Raw genomic sequence first — 26,457 nt, forward strand, 5'->3', positions numbered from 1 at the left:
ATGGAATGAATTTTATGCTAATAATTTCAAGAAACACAAGAAAATGCCATCAAATTAAAATGCTATATCAGAGGCAATAGGAAAGAGAAAGGAATTCAGAATAAGCTACAGGAAATTTCAAGTATTAAGTCTAAATAGATTTTTTAACTACTGCCAATAAAGCCTAGGATTTCACTTCTGTGGCGATAAATGTCTACCACAGCATTCTCACTGTTTTCACCAATATTTTTTAAATCACACTCTCCTAATGAGAATGTACTACACATCAGTTTTAAAGAGCCATACCCACTTTTTACAGTTTTGGTAACCTCGTCTTTTCAAAATCTATATAGTAATGCTAAGGCCAAATATCCCTTTAGGCAATTAATAAGCTTAGTAAGGTCAAGAACTATTTCTCATCTCCCCTCTATAAAGATAATAAAAATACCAGCTACAGACTACAAAGGAAAGCAAATGACCACAGATGACCTCTTTCGAATTGGGGCCATGTGACGCAGGTTTCCAAGCAAAGGTCGCTCTTCCAGAGTCCAACACTCTATCAGCTCGTGAGGCACCCGCCAGTAGCTAACACCTTCAAGATAAAAAGACATGATTAAGAGAACCACAATCCTCTGCAAAATGTCGAGCACCACTGCCTAAGACAGCCAGAAGTGTGAGGTTCATGCCTCCCCTTTGATGAAGGGAGATGTGTGTAACATGAACAGGAAGTGTTCACTCACAACTCCAGGGCAGTGCAGTGGCAGTTCATGGCCTGGGTCTAGGAACTGTTGAACACCAACAGGCTTTGCCACCGATTAGCTGAGAAAACAGCTCATAACACATGCCCAAGCTGCTGAGTGCGTGCTGGCTAAAGGCACAGGCTCTGGCCAAGACTGCCTGGGTCTAAATCCCACTCATGTGAGCTTTGGAAAGTTATTTTCTGAGCCTAAATTTTTATTTCCCCTGTGAAATGCTGATGACAACAGTATGTACGTCATAGGACTGTTGTGATAATTAGTGAGTTAATAAATGTGAAGCACTTAAAACTGGCTAAGCACTCAACAAGGTGTTAGGTGCCTTTATAAATCAGTTATAGTATTGTTAACAGCATCAGCATCAAACAGTTATAATTACACCACTTGCCTTATCTACATCATTGGGTGGCTCTGACCATCAAATCAGGCAAACAACTGTAAACAGCACCCATTATGTAAGTAGGAGATATAGATATCAATACCATCTCAAAACAAGAATAATCTAAGTTAATGTGTTAGGCTACAATCCTAGCCAAATTCATTTTTAATTTTTAAATGTGATATTCTTCTGATTGAAAACTAAAAACTGTATTCTTGTGAGCCTCAAAAACATTTTTCCTGCCTATAAAGTAATTAACACTCATTGTACTAAACTGGGAAAATATACAAAAGTATATATAAGAAAGTCAAAATCACTCCTAATCTAAAAACCAAGAAACATGGTTCAGGACATTTTGAAGTATATTATTACAGCCTTTTTTCTATTCATGTGATACGCCCAGAATTGAAAGCACTTTACAGTTGTTTCCTGCTTTTTATAATTTATTTTATTATAAGCATTCTTCTAGAGAGAAACTGATTCAAAATAATCTTAAGTTTTATTATACTCCAAATAATTTTGAATTTTATATATATATATATTCCAATAAATAAATAATATGTTCCAAAATAATTCTAATAGCTTTATTCCATCCCATGGCTATACTAAAACATATGTAGCCAAATTTATAATTTTTTTCTTTAAGATTTATTTTGAGCTTATAACTTATTTCCCTATCAAGAAATCAATTATTTGTTTAAATTTCCTTTCAATTTATTATAGTTTCCCCACCCCCCCCCCCTTTATTTTTTTTGTGGTACAGGGGCTTGAACACCTTGAGCCACTCCACCAGGCTTTTTTTGGAATGGGTTTTTTTGAGACAGGGTCTCGCAAACTACCTGCCTGGGCTGGTTTTGAACCACAATCCTCCTCATCTCTACCTCCCAAGTAGCTAGGATTACAGGTGTCAGCCACCAGCACCGGGCTATAGTTTCATTTTTTGTTCATAAATCTACTTGGGATTATTTTGATAAATGATGTTGAGGTAAAGTTTTATTCTTCCTCTCAAGTATATTTCTCAATTACTTATTAAATAATCTACCTCTTTTACACTGATATTTTGTGCTTTTTTTTAAATCACACAGTATTTTTATTCTTACAACTATTGGAGTTACTCTTGACCTCTGCTCCATTCCTATATCAGAACACAATGGGTTTTGCTATTGTCAATCTATAGCACATTTTACTTTCAATTAGCATTAGAATCTACCCTAATTATTTTTACTTCCCCAAATTTTCCTGGCTACATTACCTGTTTATCCTTTCTGAGGAATTTTAGAACCATTTCCTCGAAATTCCCAGAGTTCCACTGATATTCTTGTAGAAATTGTGTTAAATTATAATTTAATATACTCGGTTTAACTTAACATTTAACTTAAATGTCAATTTAATTTAATTGGCACCTTTGTAATATTCTGAGCCACTCCACCAGCCCTTTTTGGGTTGGCTATTTTTGAAACAGAGTCCAAGCCAGCCTGGACCATAAGCCTCCTATCTGTACTTTCCCACACAGCTGCCACTGCATCCAGCCATTAGTTAAGATGGGGTCTCACACTTTTTCTGCTAGAGCTAGCCTGGAAGTGCAATCCTCCCAATCTCTGTTTCCCAAGCAGCTAGGATTAAGGTTTGGGCCACCACATCCAGCCTTCCCATATAATTTCAAATTGATTTATCATGGCTAGCTACTGATTGTCCTATACCTACATTGTATCTAGCTACTTCAGTCTACTAAACTCAACACTTAAAATACTTTCGTTCTTTCGGATTTTCTAAAAAGACGTTTTGTTGATAAATACCATGACTCTGTCTTCTCCCTTACAGTAGATTTTTCTCTGACTTCTATTTCCTGTCTTAGAGACAGGCCTTCCAGAACTTTGTTAAATAACAATATTTCATTACAAGATTTTGAAAGAGTTAAAATCAGTTGCCTGCTTTATAAAAGTGAGTGATCCCTCCTTTTCATTTCAGCTTCCTAAATCAAGTGGATAAAGAAGCCAGGCCAGGGCCCTCCTGGGCATCCTGCCAGGCCAGAGGCACAAGAGAAGACACAGGGAACACTAAGGGGTTTGTTCCTCAACTTGAGCTTAAGTGACTCAAAGCAAATTAAATATCAAATAATAAGCTTAGAGAGAATAGCCCATCTTTCATTATTACATGGTATAACAGGAAAAGGAAAAGTAGAAAAGTAAGGGGGACAAACTTGACGAAAGGAAGGACCAGTGCCAGCACCCGCCTGAGGGGAATGGCATAGAGTTTTTAAAGCCTCATCCTCTCCTTTCATTCATTCTCATGTAATTGACAATTTGTCTCTACTAGCTTTCAAGATCATTTGAGGACTGGGATGTGTCTTATTTATCATTGGACCCAATTTTAGGACTTGTACTTGTACCTAATAAACACCCCATATATAGTTGTTAATTAAGAAAAAAGATACTTAGGCATAGAACAGTTAATCCTCTGTGATTCTTAAGCTGAGACTCGATTTCCTCATCTATCAAATGGGAATAGCAAATAGTACACAGGGTTGTTTAGGACTAAGAGATACTGAATGCAAACTACTTACCACAGTGGGTTTTAAGCAGTGTTATCATTATCAACTCTCAAAGTGTACATTTAAAGATGATTTTAATTATTTTAGACATCTCCTCCAGCATTATTTCCATTGTCTCTCCCTTTCTTGCACATTTATGCTTAATTTAGAAATACACTTCTTAGGACAATGTTAGATACGTGGTCAACCTAAATAAGTACTTGTTAAATTGAATTAAGTAGAACCACATCTGAAGCTACTGAATTACAAATTATCAATAATATCTAGATATTACTGACCAGTAATAATATCTAGCACTCATAGGGTTTAAGAACTTGTAAGTAAACTGCCTCAGTGTCACCTGGACACAGTAAAAAACATACCTTCTTAAAAAAAGAAATACAGCATTTACAATTCCTTTGTCTACCTGCCTCCATGAAATAAAGAATTGCACTGTACCTCTTCCTTCCCAAGCATCAAAAGCATCCATCATTTTCTTCAACTCTGCTACTGAATAATAGCTCCAAATGTACTGAACATTATTTCCCGCCTCTCTAGAAATAGTGCAAAGAACAATGAAAATATATTACCTAGGTATCAACATGTGTACACATATTCAACTCACAGGCATTTGATAAGTGCTTGATAATTAAGGGAAAAATACATAGACACTGAGTAGTTGATCTATGACCCTTAAGCATATGTATGCACTCAGAAATCGGATCATTTACACATCAACATTTGATCTCTTTTGACTATACTGAAGTATTTGTTAAGTTTACAATATAAAGATAAATCAGCATATATTTAAGACAAGGTTTTTTTTTTATCATCTAACCCTAATAAAATTAGAAAAGATACAACTTTGACTAAAACTTTCCTGGCATCATCTAGACTCATATATATATTGTATATAGAAACTTCCTTACTTATAAAGAATTCAGAAACTGATGACATCTCTAGTCATTAAAAAGCAAGATTATGTGTTCATGCATAGTCATTAATCTGCGATGTAATACAATTTCCCACAGAATTAAAAAATAAAAGTTTGCTAAGTAAACTGACCAATATAAATACAATTACAGAGAACATATTTACGAGGCCAACCCTTAAGAATTTAGTATGTTCAAGTCATAGAATGCTAAAGCTGAAAGAGACCAGAGAAGGACTTCTTCCTTCTCAGAAGAGGACATGAAGCACAGATTGGCCCTGGCTCACTCAGTGGACCTACTGACCTCAAAGCCAGGGCTTCCATCAGACTATGGTCTAAGGGAGACACTGGGCATACGGCTTTTTTTTTTTTTTTTTGGCAGCTGGGGTTTGAGCTCAGGGTCTTGTACCTGCTAGGTAGGTGCCCTACTACTTGAGCCACACCCCCAGACCTTTTTGCTTTAGTTATTTTTCAAATAGGGTCTTGCATTTAAGCCAAGCACACCTGGATGGTGATCATCCTATTTACACTTCCTATACAGCTGGGAAGGCAGGCATGCACCACCACACCCAGTTTTTATTGATTGAGATGGGGGTCTCACTAAGTTTTTGTTCAGGCTGTCATTGAACCACCATCCTCCTGATCTCTGCCTCCCGAGTAGCTAGGATTACATGCATAAATCATCATGTCTGCTTTCTTTTCTCCTCTTAAAGGCCTCTCAGGAACTCTGATGCTCACTCCCTGTTGAGAATCACTTTTCTGGATCACACACATGGTCCACAACTCTTATCTTTGTGAAATGGTCTTAATTATAAGCTGCTCCTGAAGCACCCTACAGCTCTGAAGGCTCACTCTCTGTTGAGGCACATTGATGTCTCTTCTAGTCAAGCACAGAATTTCATTCAATAACACCTCTTAAAACAGACCAAGACTATTTTGTTCATTTTCACATTTAAACTTGGACATACCTTTTAAAAATGCTTTTACTGTGAATTCTTCCTCCCAGCTGCTTATCAATAGCATCTGTTCCATCAGTTTTTGTGGCATATACACCAATAATTCTACTCTCACAGCTTGCACCAGATGTGTTAAGGTAGTGGAGAACCCAAACTGTTGGTTTATTGCAAACTAAGCCATAGGAATCACAGAAGTCTGTTAAAGCCTAAAGAAAAAAAATTATATATATATAATATATACATATATTATATATATAATATGATTTAATTATGGAGTAAAATAAAGAATGAATGTGTTCTGTTATGTTCATGTAAAGTTGCAATACGAGATGGTCATAAGGGAAGATTACTATAGTTCAGTCTAGTCTTTCAAAATATATGTGATGAATTAATTGGAGAGAGGGAGGAAACAATCACCAAAAAATAATAATAATAATAATAATACCACCCCAAAACCTAACAACTTTTCATTTAGAGAGTCCTTTTCCACATGGAAATTCTATTTCATCTCCTCTTTTAATTTTATAATCTTCATGTAATAACTAAAAGTTAGGTCTTTTCTTTTCCCTTTAGAATTTTTCCCAAAAATTTCTCATTTTGACTCAATCTTCCTTTCACTTTCTACTCACTAGCCTCTTGGTTGGTCCATATTGTTAACTCCAAATTCCAACCATGGATTAATAGGATTCACTTGTTCTTTTACACTGAAAGATAGACATATGTGAACTCAATACATACTGTCTGAACACATTTGGCAGTTATTCATGTATTCATTAATTCAACTGAGTAATAAGTACCCACTATATGCTGAGCACTATCTATGATCCTAGAGATATAATGGTGAACAAGAAGAGTCAGGGTCCCAGTTCTCTTAATTTATAGCTAATAATGAGCCATCAGCACACCATGTAATAAGTACTACTACCTGGTGAGAAGACACAATGCTATAAGGTGCAGAGCAAGGGCCTTCCCTGGCAGAAATGGCATGACTGCTCTAAACACCCTCAGAACAGGTATCTTTGTCTATTTTGTCCACATATGTATACCAAGAGTCTGGAACAGCAGCCAACACAAAGGAGATGCTTAGTTATTAACTAACTCAGTAATAAAACCAGAGCCCTGACATGGCTTGCTTGTATTTGCATTTAATATTGCTATCTAACTCCTACACTGGGTCTTACTCTACTTGTCCATCTGTAAGAATTCCCAACTATAGTATAAACTGTTCAAGGGCAAGAACTAGATACTGCATTTCTTGGTGTCCCTCACAGTTCCTATACAGTCCAATCCATGTCACAAACATTTGAAATAAACATGTGTTGGCTGATAGAATAAATATGGGCTTGCTTATTCCTTTTTTAATACAAACCAGGAATAGAAGACTACAGAGTTGGGATTCAGAAAATGAATATTAACCCTCTCCAACATTCCAGTCAGACTTTTTTAACCACTTTCTGCAGATGTGATAAATAGCACTGAAAGACTATTATCTGACAATTAAATTTATGAACAACTTCAGTAGTAGAACTCATTCATGCATTCGAATTCCTGAAGGGGATCTGAAACCAAATCAGATTTCTCTTTGTGCTGCACTCCTAATAATCAAGCGTCCATCACCTTGCTTCCTCAACCCTGACATCCAAATCAAAGAATTCAGCCAGTTCAGATCAATTTTCAATATTAACAATTATCCAGGGAGATATTTTTCTTAGGTGCTAATAAATAGCAAATATAAGCAAATATGACAAAGGCAGATAATGAAGCTTTTCAAGTCATGTAAAGATCTTTAAAATGTGATTTTAAATAGAAACATCTTAAAAGGATTTATCATTCTCAAAGTGAATTAACCAAACCTATGTTCTAATTTAGTAACAAATCATTAACTCACTAAATGAGGTAAGAGATGTCATTTAGCATGACTACTCCTCTAAAACATGATTTTCAAAAACAAGAACATTATCATCATGCCCTCGTACACTACAGTCATTTTCTCATTTCAAAAAGAAGATCCGTTCTCCCTCACATGCGGACATGAGGTCAAGGCAAACACAACAAGGGGACTGGACTTCGAGCACATGATAAAGCGAGAGCACACAAGGGAGGGGTGAGGATAGGTAAGACACCTAAAAAACTAGCTAGCATTTGTTGCCCTTAACGCAGAGAAACTAAAGCAGATACCTTAAAGCAACTGAGGCCAATAGGAAAAGGGGAACAGGTACTAGAGAAAAGGTTAGATCAAAAAGAATTAACCTAGAAGGTAACACCCACGCACAGAAAATTAATGTGAGTCAATGCCCTGTATAGCTATCCTTATCTCAACCAGCAAAAACCCTTGTTCCTTCCTATTATAGCTTATACTCTCTCTACAACAAAATTAGAGATAAGGGCAAAATAGTTTCTGCTGGGTATTGAGGGGGTGGGGGGAGAGGGAGGGGGCGAGGTGGGTGGTAAGAGAGGGGGTGGGAGCAAGGGGGAGAAATGAACCAAGCCTTGTATGCACATATGAATAATAAAAAAAATAAAAAGAAGATACATCATAAGCACATATGGAAATGTCACAATGAATCCCCCCCACATAATATATGCTAATGAAAGTGTTTTACATTTTTTTAAATAAAAAGAACTTCAAGCAAGCACAAGGCCCTAAAGTCAATCTCTAGTATCACAAAACAAAAAATTTTAAAAAGCAGAATACTTCTATTAAAAAGTCATCAAAAATCCCAAAAATGAGAGAAAAGACCACAGTTTGAGGCCAACCACGGCAAAAAATTAGTAAGACCCCCATCTTAACAAACAAGTTAGGAATGGTGGTACGTGCCTCTGATTCCCTGCATGTGGGAGACTTAGGTAGGAGGATCACAGGCTGAGACTGGCCAGAGCAAAAAGTGTCAGACTCTATCAGAAACACTAAAGCAAAAAAGGATTAGGGGCATGGCTCAAGTGGCAAGCACAAGGCCCTGAGTTCAAACCCTAGTCAGTACTGCCAAGGAAAAAAGTCAGGAAAACCTGTCAAATCTTCAATGAAATATATAAAATACCTTTGAATGACAATGTAATATACTTTCCTAGAATCAAATTTTGGCCTTAAAACATGAATATGACTAATTAAGAAATGTGTTCAAAAATCATAAAAACTGTCTCCTTCTATGCAAACTAATACTTTGTGCATAATAAATACATATATTTTTTTTAAAACTTGAGAAAATGCCAAGACCTTTTTAAGTTCTATATTTGACCTTAAAGAATATGTCTCCATTTCATTGGCCAAGTGGTCAGACAAGCTGTATGGGTAAGGTATGCCAAAGTAATCAGCTTCTTCCTGCAGAGCAACTCGAGTCTGCTCATCTGTGGGAATCTGAACTTCTCCATGAAGATAATCCAAAAGGTACTTAAATAGATGTCCATCACGGTCAATAACACAAGCCCCTAGAAGACATTCAATTTGAAAATGATTGCACAGATTTAGACAATGATCAATAAAACTTCAATGAGTCAAATGAGGTTTGACAACCTCTCCAATTATAAACATTACTTCTTCCCAAGAAAATTAACATCTAGTGTTGAAATAGGTTTAGTCAATCAAACTAAACTACACTTCTGATGTTTCATAAGAACAGTAAATATGATATACTAAGCAACTCTCAACTTACAAATAAGCCATAATCTAAAAGTGAATTTGGGTTGCTTGGGAAAATCATTTGGCTTTCAACAACACTGCATGTAAGTCTGAATGCAAATATATGTATCACCAAGGTTGCCATGTTGTATGGGTGAACTATGTACAGAGGGGCTAGGCCAAGGGGGTGAGTGTGGCTAAAACCAAGCCCATGCTTCACTCAGAGCCATGTATCATGCATGTATCTTCCTGGATAAAAGTGCACCCTTTTCTTTGCACAAAGAAATTGTGTGGGTTAGTGGTAGACCTCTGTATTCTTACCCAGAATATATGAAAATGTATTAAAAGTTCACCTGGAACTCTAGATGCAATCATTGCATTCCACTATGGCCAGATGCAAAAGCTAAAACTGTTGGTAGAAAGGAAGCTTGCCCCTAACCTCAACCCAGCTAGACAAGAATGGGTATACGGAGTTGCTCCGTACTAAAAGAGGGCATGTGGGATGCTCACCACCAGGTCCAGTGTTTGAATGTCAACTACACTGCAAACCTGGTGTTCTTAGCTCTAGGTATGCCCATATTTGGAACTGTTGGGTAAGTCCCTTTAGGGTATGAGAATTTTCACTTTAAAAGAGAAGAAATGATATGTTGGTACCACTTCATGATAAAAGACTTTTCTTGGATGATTTAGCAAAACTGGAAAAAAAAAAGCTTCTGCAGAGGGTTATTCAATACTCAATAATTCCTTTCTACCCAAGTAGACATCAAGGCCTTGGTACCAGCCATCAGTGATTTTTCCATTCTTTCAACTGTCATGTCAACCTTCTAAGACTCAAGTTATTAACAGCAGAACAGCCTCTCATGCTCAGGACTTCTCCAGTCCTCTCCTCTAACACAGATCAGAGTGGATTCTGGGGCTCACAGGTTATGTAAAAAGATAGTGCAGAAAACCCCTCTTGGAAGCCACTGGTGGAGTGGTTTAAGTGGTAGAGTGCATGCCTAGAAAACCTCTCTTGGGGTGATAAGTTTCTTTACAAACAGCAGTGGGTTCAGTGTCTCTAACAGTACTTGAAACAGGAGAACAGCCCCAGAACCCTAATCTTATGTTCTACAGTTTCTTCTAAAACATAAGTTTGTCCTCTGTCACTGATTGATGGACAGTATCACAACACTGCTATTTGTCAGCCATGCATGTCAGCCCACACACGACTACACAAGTCAGACCAAGTATTGAACACAGCATTAATTCTATGATGACTTCTCTGTCAGTTATGAAGGCAACTGTTTCTCCAGAGAAATTATTTTTCTTACTTGAAGAACACAGAGAGAAACTAGTATGTTTAATCAGCCTCAATACCTTTACCCATAGTGTCACATGAAAGTAACAACTTTCAAAATGTAGTTCACCGGCATAACTGGGCCTCGGTTGGCCTTTATGGACTCTCACTTCTTTGTCAACTTTTAGCAACAGCATCACAAATTTTAGAAACCAGTATTTAATCTCTCTATGTACTAAATAAATCTCCATACAGTCCTAAAAAGCTCAGTAATTAGTAGACTAATATAATGCATTCCAATGTAATTAGGAAAATCAAAAGGAATTTAAAATACATTCCTATGTTAATGATTATTCATGATCACGCTTCCGGACTTGAGACATTTACCTGATTCATCTGTTTTTAGAGGAAAACGACCACTGAACATAGACGCCAGCATAGAGTCCTTAAAGCGGCACAAAGACTCTCGCCGGGCTGTGTAAACACAGCCACCTACGTTTAGTCTGAGAACATCCAGCACCTCTTCTTCAGCCTTATGGTCAGCCATCGCTCCCTTGGACACCTAAAGCTTTGCCTCACACTTTCAGAAAGTTCAGAAACAATGGCAGTGCCAGACCGCCTCTGTAAAAACAAAGAACAATCATCACTGACATTTCCAACAATAAATGAATAATAAATTTATTTTAACCTGATTTCAAATATATTCTTCAGAACTGCAATGCCTAATTAAATGATACCATATAATATGAAAGAAGTTGAAGATACGCCAAGAAGCTGAAAAACTTTGAGGATTTGTAACATAATAAATTATTGTCAAACAAATCACAGCTGAAATGACTAAAGATAACACAGAGAGGGGATGTGAGTGTAACTCAGTGGTAGAGTGCTTGCCTAGCATGGTAAAGGTCCTGGGTTCAATCTCCAGCACCATAAAAAAAAAAAAAAACAGAAAGATAACAAAATGTCCATCACTTATAAAACAAAGCAAAGCAAAGGTGTGCCTGCAATCTCCAGAATTCACATATCATTTTAACTACAATAAGTCTGAAGGAACCATCTAGATTTCACCCTTACTAGCTCTGGGACCCTGGACATATTACTCATCTTCCTCTTCTTGTTTCCTCATCTATAAAATGGAGGCAGCAATGGTGTGAACTATCAGAGGAGTAATTAACATAACTTATAAAAAGCATATAGAACAGTCTCTGGCTCAGAGTAAGTATGCAATAAATGACAAATATTATGTATAATGATACAAAGTTTACCATAAGGTATATAATGAGGAACTAGATAATGACTGTGGAGATTTAAAGAAACAAAAGAGCAGAAATTATTAACTATGATCATTGTAATTCTTAAGTTATATAACTAAGTAATATATCACTTATCAACTGAGACTAGAATTCTAGTTATACCAGTAACAAGACCAGTCTAGAACTACAAATGACACCTCTAAGTCATCCAACTTCTTTACTCTAAAATGGCTGACGTTTGGGGGACATTTTAAAGATTTGATCTTAATCCATTCTGGATACCATTAATCACAGGTTACTGTGGTGTTTCTAATAGAATGTGAAATGGTACCCTGCTGAAAAAGATACTCTTAATACACATTACCCATATGTTTCACAGCAAGTGTAAAATGGCTGCCAAGGGCTCAACAACATTCATGTCAATTCACCTTTACTAAGTGCCTAACTACAATCCTGTTCCTAGATGCTCCAATTTAGCCAGTTGCCAATAAAGTGAGAGAAGACCCTTAAAATCCAAGGAGGTCCATATGTATAGAACATAGTCAGTGGACAGAAACCATTAGGAACCAAAGGTTCAGTCTTCTAAAACCACTCACTCATGTGACTTCTTGCTGCCCAGAAGTCCTGGGAGCAACGCTCCAAAGATCCTTGTAAGAGAACCTCCTCTGAGGCATAGATGGAACCCATTCATGCTGCTCCGGTTATCGGCACCCTGTCTATTCTTCAAGGACCTGAGCAAACCATTTCTTGCCCGACGTCCCCAAGTACACCCCCCCACCACTAGAATCCTTGCACAGGTCTACACATGGACTTTCCTGTCCACGTTTCCACATTTTATTCCACTTGTTTAATTCCATTTTTTTTTTTTTTTTTTGGTTTGTAAGCCCAAAAAGGTAGGGACAGTGTCACTCTTAACTCCCATACTGAACACTTACTATGTGTCACTCACTGAGACACTAGACAGACATTATCTAATTCCCACAGAACCCTTCTGGGGTAGAAATTACTGTCCCTATTATCAGGTGAGAACACTAAGGTAAAATATCGAGTGACGTATGCAGGACCCACACAGGGTTGCTGCCATTAAGGGGTGGAGCCAGTCACAATCCAGGGCAGCAGGGCCAACCTCAAGTTCTTCCTGCTGCTGGACCCCTGTGGCTCCAGACCCAGGCCTCCCTCACTAAGCAGCCGCCCATCTGAAGACCGGTGGCTTCGGGTTCACAACGGCACCCCGAGTCCAGGGGGCAAGGGCTACTCTCCCACTGCACCCAGGCGGTCTCTTCCAAGGCGAAGGACCATCTCCAGCTCCAGGCCAGACCTGAGGTGGCACTCCCCGGTCCCCATCCTTGGGTACACCCGCCTGGGCTTCCTGCCGTGTGGAAAGTGCCCAGGCCTCGGGAGCAGTGTGCCCAAAGCGCGGTCCTGGGACTGCCTGCATCAAAACCATCATGGACGCTTGCTGAAAATGCAGGCGCCCAGGCCCCAGCAGCGTCTGGTTCGGAAAGTCTGGGAAGGGTCGTTTTTCCCCCGCGGACCCCACTTTGAGAAACACTGCTCACGGGACTCACACTCCTCCCCGGGGCGGGGCGAAAAGGGAAGGTGGGAAACCAGAAAGCCCCGCGGCCGGGGGACCCCGATTCGGCCCCAAGCCAGAGCCTGCAACCCGGGACGCCCGAGTCATCAGCGCTGCCGGGCGATCTCCTCGGACGACGCGCCGGCCCCTGGGCGGGCGGCCCACTCGGCGCCCCGCTCCTCCACAAGGGCAGGCTGGGCGAAGACCTCCGGACTAACCTGCGACCGCCCGGCCCTCGGCGCGGCCGCCCGACGCCCCGGGGCCCAACGCGGAAGTAAGCGCCTCTTCGGCTGCTCGGCAACTCGTGTGACACAGCTGCCCTGTGGCGCCCCCGTGCGGCCCGGTCCGGCGGCGCAGCAGGAGGAAGGGAAGCCGCGCCCCGGACACGCCCCTTCCCCCGGAACGGCCCCGCCCCTCGAGCGTCAGGTCCACCGAAGGGATTTGCCCATCAGGGCCCCGCCTCTTTGGCGCACTGGAAAAGCTGATCAATGCCAAGGTATAGAAATGTATTGTACTTGGGTGTGTCCATTTGGGTAGTGTTTACAGTTTACAAAACTTCTTCACACATAGCCTTCTTGTTTAATTTAATCTGTGACACCCCGTAAAAGGTAATATTTTTATTCCTGTTACAGCAAGGAAAATTGGGGCAGGAGCAAACATTTACTGAACACTTTCGTACCTCTGACACTGTGCTAGGTCCTTTGCAGAACTACTTATTTTTTTTCTTGTTAATCCCCAAAGAGTTTCTTTGGTTTCCATCTGCACCCTACTTTATGCAAGGGGCTGTGCTAGGAATTTCAAGAAGAATAAACAAACAGTCCTGCTTTCAAGGCACTTCCCCAGAGTAGGTACTAATTGGTTCTTAATTACTCTGCCTGCCCTCAGCTATTTATAGTGTTAAGAAATGCAGAAGGGTGGTTCTATCTGTAATCATCTAGCACAAGCTATGGACCAGGAACTGGGAGGGAAGGGACTGAAACAATGTAGCTGACCCACTCATCTTACAACCTAGCACAGTGCTCAGAAAACTTTTTTCTGTAAATATCTCAGACTTTGTGGGCTATTCACGACTGATGGATTGTGTTGATGTAATGTGAAAGCAGACACAGACAACACATATATGAAGAGCATTGTGTTCCAACTTTATTATGGAAACTGAAATTGAAATTTCACATACTTTCCCTATGTCATGAGTCTTTTAAAAATGTGACTTTCCCCCCCCAAAACATTTAAATATGTAATATCCATTCTTAGACCATAGAAAAAACAAATGGCAGCCGATGGGCCATAACTTGCCTTCCTCTGTTCAAGTGGGAGAAATAAGCACCCACCAAAATAGAGAGTGGTAACTTCTTGGGAACTAGACTAAAAATAATATTTGGTGGAAATAATAGCTTGGGTGGAGAAGTCTTCACTGATGAGGGGACATACAAGTGAGAGCTAAAAATGAGAATGAATCAACTTTCTGAAGAAATGAAGGGAAAATACCTTAGGAAGGAGGGAGAATAAGTGGAAAGACCTTGAGGCACAACAGGACTTGGCAATTTGCAGAAACAGAAAGGAAAGGAGTACATCTAAAGATTGATGTGCAATGGGATGCATGGGAAGGGAACAGGAAATGAGGTTGAAGACAGAGGCAGGTAGAAGCTGGGTTTTAAGGCATTTTGTGACCTAAGCAAGAGTTTACATCTTAATCTAAGCATAATGCTAAGCCACTGACAGGTCTTAAACAGGGAAGTAAAACCATCAATTACTGTTAAAACTGTTATGGCTACTGAAATGGTAATGTATTGGAGAGGTATAAACTAGAAACAGCCATCTGTTGCTATAAACCAGTAGAGGAAAGTCATAGCATCTACTTGAGTTGTGATGGCAATAGAGAGTGGATGGATGAATGCATGGGATATGTTTAGGAAATAAAAATGACATAAAACTTGCTAATGAGTCAACTATAATATGTTAATTCAGATCCTCTAAGAAGCAGACAAGATTGGACTAGACATGCAAGAGATTTATTGAGGGAGGACTATGGGGGTGTGGTTCAAGTGGAGAACACTTGCCTCGAAAGCACAGGCCCTGAATTCAAACCCCAGTACCACAAAAAACAATCTTGGGGAACAGTAAATGCCAAAATCTAAATGATATTGTCTTAATCAACTTCTTAAACCTAACCAGGTGCCTCTAAAAGTGATGTTCTGAGGACATGAGTGACCTCAACCAGGAGATCCTCCTCCCAAATAAATAGATACTAAAAAATTTAAAAAGAGATTTATTGAAGGAAATACCTATGAGGGAATAATAGGGAAGCATCTGAGGGGAACTGAGACAGACATTAGATGGAGATAAGTGTAATCCCTGAAGAGAACAAGAAAGGAAGAGTAGAAACTTGTACACATGAGGGAATTCTAAGAAAGTTTCAACAAATCCAATGGGGAGTCTTCAAGCCAGAGTTCTCCATCAGAAAAGTTCCATATTTCTCAGGAATGGGCCGATCTTAATATTCCTGATATGCTTAAGTTGCTGGCTAGGAGCCCTCCATGAAAAGTGCAGCATGGAACATGATGATGGATTTCAGAGCACAGAGGCTGGGCAATTAATCAACAATGCTCCCTGCAACTGGAAATCTGAGAGGTGTATTTTCATGGCTGCCACATATGGGAAATAAAGGAAATGGGGAAGGCAGGATAGACTCTATGGACTGTTAACTTAAAGAACTGAATGATGGCAAATTTACTAAGATGTCCATTATAGGAATGGAATGGATTGATGGAAGAGATCAGAAATAGAATGGATTGAGGGAAGAAACCAGAAGGGCGGTTTGTCCAATGACAAAATGAATATTAAGTTTGAATGTTATAAGTTTCCTTTAGTAGCATCTAGCCAAGGAGAATATGGTGACAAGTTCTAGATGATAAGAAAACGCTGAAAGGCAGAGTCATCAACATTTAATTCTAGATGATATATCTAAGCACCGGCCTGAGAGGCCTTGCAATTCTTCCCACACATTATTGCCTCCAATATGTCTGTCCATAGATCAGAATAGACTACTAAGATTCGGATTTTTGAGAGCTATTCACATAGAGAAATAGCAATTGAATGAATCTGGGGCTCAGGAGTAATGTTCTGTGATGAAGAAGTAAATTTCAAAAACATAAACATTGAAAGCCATGAAACTGAATGAAATCATCTGCAGAAAGGGCAATGAGTCGGGATGAAATGTTGACTCCAATACTTAGAGGCCAGATTAGAAGGGAGAGTCAGAGGAGGGGAACCAAGACAGTATGGAGTTATAGGACCCAAGAGAGCAAAGGGTCACTGGTTATTGTCAAATACCACTGAAGGATTAAAGGTCCATTAGATTTGGTAATATGGGAATTCTTAATGACCTTGGCAAGAGCAGTATCAATGCTGGGTTAGTCAGTTTTCCATTACTGTGACAAAATACCTAACAACTCTTAAGGAGGGCAGACTTATTTTGGCTCTCAGTTTCAGAAGTTTCAATCCATGGTCACTTGGCTTCATTTCTTTGGACCTGTGGCGAGGCAGAACATCATAGTAGAGAGTGCATGCAGAACAAATCTATTTACCTCATGATACCCAGGAGCCTGAGAGAGAGAGAGAGAGAAAGTAAAAGAGAGAGAGAGAAAAACTATTAAAGGTTCCACCACCTTCCAATAGTGCTACAGACTAGAAACCCAAGCCTTTAACATGTTGCCTTTGAGGAACATTTAAGATCCATTCCATATCAAATGCTATGGTGAGGATTCAAACACAGATAAAGGTAAGTTGCAGAGAGAACAGGGATGGGAAGCTGGATATAACTCTTTAAAGAAACTAATTATGCAACGAACAGGGTATGCAGGGAAAAGGGGTCAAAGTAGGGAGTTTAGCATGGGAATCACTAGAGCAGATGTGTGATGAAAGTGATCCAGTAGATAGGTGGAGTGCTGAGGCAGGAGGGAAAAAGGACAACTGAAAGAATAAAATATGTGACCAAGCAACAGGTACCAGAGCCAGAGCAGAAATGGAGGAATTTCTGTTCAGTGTGAGCAGGGACAAGAGGCAAAACAAAGAAGATAGAGTTACATTCTTGATAAATTGGTAGATTTTACAGTGTGAAAATGAGGAAGTTCTGATCAAACACCTCTGCTTTCTCAACTTCAAAGCCATATTGGAGGCAAAGGTGAAGGAAATAGTGGGAAGAAGAGGATTGAAGAAAGAAGACAAAGTATGAATTATGTATTGTGGAAATTGAAAAGCAAATTTCATACAGAAACGTGGTAGGTGTAATATGTTCTAACAAGTAAAAATAACACAACTAAAAGCTGAAAAAAAGGAAAATAGAATAAACTCCTTGATTGTCATACAGGAAATACATAGAGCTTTAAGCTAACAAAGTGACAAATCAGATCATAAAAGGTCAAGTAACAGGAAAGTAAGGTCTTAAAGTTCAAAGACAACCAGTAGAAAAAAACTATACTTTTTCCTAAATATGAAAAAGACATTTAAAACTAGAAAGTCAGATAAAATGTATCATGTACAGAAGCTTAGAAAATATAACATATTAAGATTATTATTACACAAAATAATTTTACCATAAAATAATAAGCTGAGCCTAAATAGTTCATATTAACAAATACAAATGAATTTAAATTATCCATTAAAAGGAAAAGATTTTTTTTATTTTGTCTACAAAGTAAGACAATGAAAATAAGAGACATCCTAAATCAAAATAATTCATAAAGTATAAAACTAAAGGGATAGGCAAAAGTATATGCTAAGCAAGTGGAACAAAAAGAAAGCAGGGCCTGACATCAAAGCAGAATAAAACAAAATGAGTCAGGATTACCCCCTAACCATTCTTTCCTACTTTCCCTCACACACACTTTTCTCTGCTCCTGTTCTTTCTAACTTCAGGAGCTTCAGACATGCTATTCCTTCTTTCTAGACCACTCAGCCTCCAAATAGTTCATCATTCAACTTCAAAGATACTTCCTCATATGAGATTTTTTTAGCCCCTTCATTCTCCTTGAACTGATTCCCCCTCTTGCCCTCTGCTACTGACTGAATTGTGTCCCCACCCCCAAATTCATTTAAGAATGCATTAAATGACACAAAGAAGGACATGCTTAGTGTTACAACGTAATAGTTATGAATTCTATCCACCAAATAATTCAGCAGCAACCTTTTAAAAGCAAAAGCTATAGGATATGCAAAGAAATATTGACAGAAATATTGGGAGACTTTAATATACCACTTTCATACAAAACAGACTCAGTTGCCAAGTAAATAAGGAGAATACATATAGCTCCAAGTGGCAAATAGCATAAGGGTAATGTAGATTTCATGGACATAGTCATAGCCCATCATAGAGAATAAATAGCAACAAAGAAGTTAAAATGTTTCAGAATAAAATTATCAAGAAATATGTAGACTTCATATGAAAAAAAGTCAAAAACACCCCTGAGAAATACAAACTAGAGTTAAACAAATGGAAAGACATTCCTTAACATTATAAACATTAGTTTCCTCTAAGTTAATTTATAAATGTAATATAATCCCTCAAAATGCCAACAGGATTTTAATGGAGACAGACAAGTTGGTATCAACATTCATATGGAAAGATAACCTATTGGTGTTTGTTGAGCTTCTTGGACCTGTGGTTTTATAGTTTTTGCAAAATTTGGAAAAAAATTGCACATTTCTTTAACTGTTTTTTATGCTCTCCCCTTCTAGATTCCAGTTATACAGTTTTAGAGCATTTAATATTATTTCATGCAAAATCACGGAAAAAGAAAAGTTTATGAGGGGAGACTAGCCTTATTGTTCATTAAGATATATTATAAATCTTTTTTCTTTAATCTACTGTGGTACTGTGCATGAATAGACAAATAGACCAGTAAAAAGGTGGAAGTTCCAGAAATAGATCCTAATTCATATGGAAATTTAGAATGTAATAAAAGTGGTTTCTCAAACTACTGGGAAAAGGATGAATATTTTAATAAATATTTGTGGACAATCAGTTTTCCATTCAGAGAAAGATAAAATTAGATTCACCATCTTATACTATAATCAAGAATAAATTCCAAACAGACTAGGGATATAAATGTCAACAATGAAACCATGTAAGTATTAGAATAAACCATGTATGTTCTTCTCTATAACTTGGTATAGAAAAAAAAGATCCACTATAACTCAAAAATCAAACACAATAAAATAAAAGCAACAAATTTGACGTTTAATTTTTTTACTAGCACTCAGTAAATAAAAACAAGCAACAAATTATGAGCTTGGAGAACATATTTGTAATAAATATTTCAGACAACTCTTAAAATTTGAGGGGAGGAATGAAAAACACCAGAGAGATATATCTGTAACAGAGATTCATCTATAAGAGAGGCATCTACAACAGATGTAGGTAATCCACAAGCACACATACACCATATATAATGATACACACACACACAGAGTCATACACAACTGTACTATAACAAAATAGTACATCTAGGTAGCTCAACAACAGAAATTTATTTCTCACAGTTCTGTAGGGTGAGAAGTCCAACATTAAGGTGCCAGCTGACTCAGTTCTGGTAAGGACTTTCTTCCTTGCTTTCAGATGACCGCCTCCTTCCTATGTCTTCACGTGGTCTTTCCTTAGTGTGTGCTGGGGCTGGCGTGGGAGTGGGGGATAGCTCTCTTTCTTTTCTATAATGCCACTGATTCTAAAGTGGCAAATACAATCTTTTTTTTAAAGCATTAATTTTTAGTTTTTAATATGATAACAAGTAAGAATGCTTCATCTGGAGCAATAAAAAAATATAGAAGTTGCACTGTTGCTTTTATTTCTTTAAGTTACCTTAAATATATTCTAGGGTCTCCTTGTCTGTCTAGGGAGGACAGAGTATTTCCAATTACATTTTTTATTTACTTTGCTATTATTCTCTTTGAGGCTATAATATGTTTCTAAGGCTGTTCCTGGGGCAGATTTTCAAAGCTGGAATAAATCTTGTACACTGGCACATGACTGTTCAGATTTTGTCTATCTAACACTAAACAGTTACAAAATAAAAGTAATTCAATTATTTGGAAGGTTCCAAATGGTTCAAAATGGATGCTTGAAGTTTAGACCTAAATTTATAATGCAGATGCAGCTATCTGTATGAATGGCAAATACAATCTTAACAAAAACTGCTAATTAACAAAACTACTGAAATAGGTAAGAAGTTGCCTATCTTAGTAATGAAATTAAGATGGCAGAGAAGATAAAATGATATTTTGTATTAAAAAATTGTTAGTTTTTTTTTTAGGGAGAAAAGTACTTCACATTTGTTTTAAGGGTGAACATAGCTAAGTTTTCTGTTAGAATGAAAGGCAAGGAGAGATAGATGTAGACAAAGATGCTGGACTGAAAGAGGCACAGAGATAGGCGAGGAGATCTCAACATCAGCATAGGTTTCACTGGGGAGAAAGAGCCGGCAGACAGGGTCTCCAGCAGACACTGTAGCCACAGCTGCTTTACAGACAGATAAAGGAGGTTGGTGAGAAGTCCCAGGAAGGTCACAGGGCAGGAAAATCCTCAACTGGTCCCAGAACCTCTGGCGATAATATATTAAGGGCAGGTGTTTGTCACTCTTCAAGGCCGGGTGAGGAGTTTCTAGTAAATGACTAAAGGTGGATGTTTGTTTTTCTTTAGGGTCAGGTAGAGAGTTTCCAGTAAACTACCTGTGAGGGTGAGAAGGTCTGATCCTAATGAGGCTGCCCTATGTTCACCCTAACATTTTCTTCAACAAATCTTCCCAAGAAATGTTTAGGATGGATATTTAGCTACTTATAATTTCTTGCTTTGGCTGAGAAAGATATGATGAGCCCATTTGATTGGGTTTATTTACATATATTATCTAAATTTTGTTTTATTTTAGGAGGAATCTACAATGTAGTGTATTTGTCTTTTCCCTCTCAGATTCTGCAGTGTTTTTGTAAGCTGACAACCCTGTGTGAAACCAGTGTTTTGTGTTTCTTTGGATAATTAACTGCATTTTAAGAGGCCCTATCTTTGTGTGGTGGTTGATGCAGTAACAGTTGAGAGTTCAAGCACAAACTAATTATTTCCTTTCACTTTGTAAAAGGAACTTTTCATCTACAGGAGATAAGGAAGCTTTTGGTTCATGCCGCTGACCTTGGTTTTTAATTAAAAGCATCAACAAAGTTTTTTTCTTTTTTTTTCAACAAATTTTTGATGTACATATGGTTATTTTTAAGGAAGCAAATGTTTTAAACAGTGATAGATAATAGTCTACATTTGTATGAATTTGAAAGCTTACATTTGCAAACTCATCTATGCCGACATCTGGTCCTTCTCTTCTTTGTACCTCAGAGGAAGAGAAGACCTTTAGCCTATGACATAGCCCATGTTCCAAATCTGGACCCGCAGAACACCACTTCACAGTTACCTACATTTTTTATATGGCACTGGTTTCACATGGTGTTGCCAGCAAATCTCATTTAAGGTCTACTTATCACAATGCAGGGGAATGGATTATTTGCTTGTTTGCCTTCTCCTTTAAGGAAAGAGAATTTGCCTCATCCCTCTTTACACTCAGCAAAATGTCAAGCATGAAAGGGACTCCCCATAAATGTATGTTGAAAAAAAAAAGAGGTTGGCAAAGAGGCAACATGAGAAAATTCAAAAGATTAATGCCATCCCTCAAAATCAAACTGACAAACTTTCTAGGTTCAAATACCAATTATTACCACTCACTAAATCTTGCAGAAGTTATGTAACTTTTCTGTAACCCAGAAAAGCTTCCTCAATTGTATAAATGAAATAGTACCCATTAATAGAATCACTGTGAGATTAAAAAGGTATTTCAAGGACTTGACATAGTGTCTGCAACATAATATTTGATAAATATTACTTGTGGCTATTATGATGACCTACTGCTCAACCAGCACAGCAGGAATTTTTTACTAAAAAATAGAAATAATTAGTATAGTAAAGTAGCATAAAATACTGAAATAAACTTTTGTTGTGAGGCAAAGCCATAGGGATAGGGAAACTTCAGCAGGGCCACACCCACTTTGTCTGGAGGCAGCAGCAGCAGTGGTCCAGTGGCAGCATTTAGTGCCACTGTTGGCTGTATAAGATCAAGAGCACTGTCACAGGGCTGTTTGGGTAGCAGGACTGTGGCTAGATCCTCACTTGCTGTGAAGACTCCCTTGTTTTCCTTTATCTTTTCCACAAATGGTATAAACCACCCAATATTATCTTCTTCTCCTTCTCCTTCTTTCTCCTTCTTTCTCCTTCTTCTCTTCTCCTTCTTTTCTTCTTCTTCTTCTTCTTCTTCTTCCTCCTTCTCCTCCTCCTCCTCCTTCCTCCTCTTCCTTTTCCTTCTCCTTCCTTTTCTTCCTTCTTCTTCCCCCTCCCCTTTTCCTTCTTCTTCTTCCAAGCAATATCCTTTTCCTCCTCTTCCCCCTGCTTCTTCCCCTTTCTCAGCCCCTCCCCCCTCCTCTTGGCTGGGTGATTTTACTTGGTACAATTTAACCTGCCAGACTGGTACAAATGATCAGATGGATGGTTTGATAAAATGAAAGGACATTATTTCTACTTTGTTTTATTGGTTTATTGATTTGCAGTGTCTTTTGCTTGGCTTCTGCTCAGGGGTCATTTTTCTTGGGTAATTTTATTTCAGTAATGCTGATCTGTTAAAGAGGATTAAAAAAATTTTAGCAGTTAACCTTTTTCCTTCCTTTTTTTCTTTCTGCTTTTTTGATGTGTAGTTCAGTACAATTAAATTTAAATTGACTGGAATTTGATGTTAGGTAGAGAAAGTCAGACAACCAGTGTAAAAATAAAGAGGGAAAGGAAAAAAATTCAGTGACTAGTCCAGAAGAGTATCACAATAAAACTGTAAGCTCATTTCTTTGGTTTATTTTATAGATAAGGAACTTGTAACAAGGAACAGATAGCTCAAGGCTGAGCTACAACTAACTGAATGTCTGGATTCTTTATAAAACTTTATTATTATTATTATTATTATTATTATGGCAAGGTCTTGCCATGTAGCCTTGACTGGCCTGGAGCTCACTAGCTCACTATGTAGCCCAGGCTCTTCTGGAACTCACGATCCACCTGCCTCAGCCTTCCCGGTTCTGGGATCGATAAGCTCTGCCTCTATCCATTATACCAAGAGGCAAATGAAAGAAAGCAAACTGAGATCAAGTTAAGCTCAGCCCAGTTAATTATACTTTTTGGATTTATGGTTGTATATAAGAATTTACATTTTCAAAAGCAAGGCACTTATATCCTCTTATCTGGCTCTAAGATAGCACTTAAAAAAAGGATATTGGTATTGTTCTATAATTTTTAACAGCTCTCCTACTTCTGACTTTCTTGTCTCCCTTTTCTATTTATTTTAGTTTTTTTGTTAGGATGTATTTGTTGTACAGGGGGGAGTTTATTTTAGTTTTGCAGTCGTAGCTACAAAATGAGTCAGTTGTGAAGAACACAATAACAAAAGGCTCTGTTGACCAGAATCATCATAAAAATACATTGAATGCTATTATCAAACTCCATTTTATAAATGAGGAAACAGAAGCCCAGAGAGATTAAATGACGTGGTCAAAATTAAATAACCATTAAATGGGAGAGCCATGACAAGTTTCATTTAAAGAAGCATATATATATTGGCCACTTAATGTGTTGGGCTACAGAAACATGATATAGTGCTAGTTAATTCTTAGGCAACCAGAAATTTCTATAACTGGTTTCTTGCATTCTAAACCACTGTTATTGAAATTTTTTTTGTAATTTTGGCAGGTGGCCAATCAATAAATACTTTTCTACTTATAAGATTCATGTCATCAGATATTGAAATATTAGACTAAAAGACCTTAATACAAAAGCACTTTCACATCACCTGTTTCCATGCTCTAAAATAGGATGGAAAAATGTCCCCTGATGAAAACAAAATTGAAAAGAATATGAAATTAACTGCATTACTGTATAGTCAATTAAACCTACATTTAGGACTAGAGGTATGGCTCAAGTGGTAGAGAACACAAGTGTAAGGTCCTGACTTCAAATCTCAGTACCACCAACAAAATAAAACCTAGATGTAACTATTTTATTTTAGTCTAATAGCATACAAAGAGGAAAGGTTTTTTTTTTTTTTTTGTAGTTTCTCCAAATTCTGTGTATACATTTTATTTTGTTTCTGTTTTTGAGACAGGATCTCACTAGGCAGTCTAGGCTGGCCTCAAACTTGGATCCTCCTGCGTTAGTCTCCTCAGTGCTGGAGTTACAGGCTTATGCCACTATGCCCGGCCTTGTAGCCGTTACGAAAGTCATTTGTGAAAGAAAACTAAATTTGGAAAATAATGATAAATACAACAGTGATGATGGGAAATGCCATTCTTGTATATTCAACTAACACTATTACTGCAAGACTGAAATATTGAGCTCCAGAGTTTACAATGAAACGTCACTGATGCTTTCCCACAGAAAGTTAAAAAAGAAACGGGGAAAGTTTTTAAATGAAAACTAAAAAGAGGCTGGCATTACACGTGGGAAGTCAAGGATGCAGAAGAAATGGTAAGATGTAGGCAGGCAGTCTCGCGGTAATGTAAACCACATAAACCTTCCAACAGACTTGAGGGGCTGTCAGTCCTTTCAAGAGTTCTGATTTAAAAAGGTAATTTTTACAGAGACGCCTTTCCTTTTTCTCATAAGCGCTTCAGCAGAAGGCTCAAAGGGTCAGGGGACCGCTTCCGCGCTGGCAGTGTCCCTCCAACCTCCAGCTCGTCCAGCCACACCCCTCTGACGTCGCCGCATGGTTCCGCCCCTTCCCCCTTCTACTTCCTGGTAACCGCGCTCCTTTGCGCCGCCCTCTCGGAACCTGATTGGCTGCTGAGGTTACCGCTAACGGCTGCGGAGTTTAAACTTGAACCTTGGCGCGCTCCAAGCTCCCGAAGGAAGGTGGGTGGCGGTGACCCCACGCCGAACGAGCGGTAAGTCGGTGACCTGTGACACTGGTGTGGCCGCCCCTTGTCAGGTGGAATCAGGGTTCTTCTCGAGCCGGACCTCTTGGTGCCGTCGGCCTGGGTCTCTGGCCGCCCTCTACCCTCCCCATCCCGACTGCAGTCCCTGACGCGGCTCGGCGGGCCGGGTGGGTTCCTCTGGTCTCCGGGGTTCGAGCGTCGGCTGGGCGGGGACGGGCTTCAGGTAGAAGGTCAGCTCCCAGGGGAAGTAGCTTCTGTTCTTGCTCATTGTAATACCTGGTGTATATACGTTAGGATGCTGGCAAGGACTCGAGGGAACCCTCAGAGAGGCTGGCAGAAGGCGAAGGGATGACGGAAGATTGGGGAGGAGCTAGAACTTGAGCTGGCTTCTTGACGTACAGGTTGGATTTCGGTAGAACATAGGGTTGATGATTTTTCTAGTTCCGGAGAACTGGGTGTGGAACAGAGTATTTTGTGTTTAGAGATAGCCGAGATGCAAATAATGTGAATGGGTGATATTGAATGCTGTGTACTAGATCCCATACATTGTATATTGTACTTACATTGGCTCAGTCCCTACAAGAAGATGCTCTTATTTTCTATAATTTCATAAACCTGGAAGTTGAGATGTTAAAATCAGATAGCTATGAAATGTTGACTAGGGCTCTATCACAGAACACTATCTTTAAGCTTATGTGTCTGTATGGTTATAACTCAGCCTGGAAACATATTCCATGGGTCTGGGTCTGGCTCCTATAGCGCCATTTGGTGAAGTCATTGATGTGCAGGTGACAAGGCAGCGTTAAGGACAACGTTGATTTCTAGCTCAAGCATTTGGATGGTGCCATTTTTTAAATAAAGGAACTGTAAGAATCAGCAGTTGGAGGAGGGAGGGACAGTTCAGCTGTGGTTTCCTAACTAGTAAAATGAAATTTGATTTTTCCTGACTTGAGTTTTTGAGAAATGATTCCCTTTCAGGTGTGTGACATCAATTCGTGTGGAGTTTCTGTGTGTTCTTATGTTCACTGCCTATGGGTCATGATCTTTGATCTTAAAATTTCTTTTTGGCAAAACTTAGAAGAAACATTAAGCCTTAATGTTGAAAGGTTCTCGTTCAGTACCTTCCTCATTGCAGAAATTCCTAAAACCATCTTCCCATTATTTGCATGGCACCTCCCAACATCTGCTCAGTGCTTTCAAAGGTGACCAATT

At 38.7% G+C, this 26,457-nt stretch overlaps 2 protein-coding genes across 6 annotated transcripts in view; one reads left to right on the forward strand and one right to left on the reverse strand.

Annotated features, from left to right (window-relative positions):
- Kctd18 (potassium channel tetramerization domain containing 18) overlaps positions 1-13,592 on the reverse strand; it is a 28,206-nt gene extending 14,614 nt beyond the window's left edge. The window contains exons 1-6 of one of the 3 annotated variants that reach the window (XM_020173005.2): positions 13,467-13,592; positions 10,810-11,043; positions 8,745-8,956; positions 5,543-5,736; positions 4,103-4,197; positions 469-571 (exon numbers count right to left, since the gene is read on the reverse strand). In XM_020173005.2, the coding sequence (XP_020028594.1) occupies positions 469-571; positions 4,103-4,197; positions 5,543-5,736; positions 8,745-8,956; positions 10,810-10,969 (764 nt within the window). In that variant the 5' untranslated portion in view covers positions 10,970-11,043; positions 13,467-13,592. Of the gene's footprint in view, positions 1-468; positions 572-4,102; positions 4,198-5,542; positions 5,737-8,744; positions 8,957-10,809; positions 11,044-13,243; positions 13,375-13,466 lie in introns of those variants that run through there. The other 2 variants (XM_074071353.1, XM_074071354.1) reach the window with 2 other exon arrangements.
- Positions 12,777-26,457, forward strand: part of Sgo2 (shugoshin 2) — a 51,189-nt gene continuing 37,508 nt past the window's right edge. The window contains exon 1 of one of the 3 annotated variants that reach the window (XM_074071345.1): positions 12,777-13,744. In XM_074071345.1, coding sequence (XP_073927446.1) covers positions 13,141-13,744 — 604 coding nt within the window. In that variant the 5' untranslated portion in view covers positions 12,777-13,140. The other 2 variants (XM_020173002.2, XM_074071346.1) reach the window with 2 other exon arrangements.

Source organism: Castor canadensis, chromosome 4 (assembly GCF_047511655.1).
Source record: "Castor canadensis chromosome 4, mCasCan1.hap1v2, whole genome shotgun sequence".
Taxonomy (NCBI): Eukaryota; Metazoa; Chordata; class Mammalia; order Rodentia; family Castoridae; genus Castor; species Castor canadensis.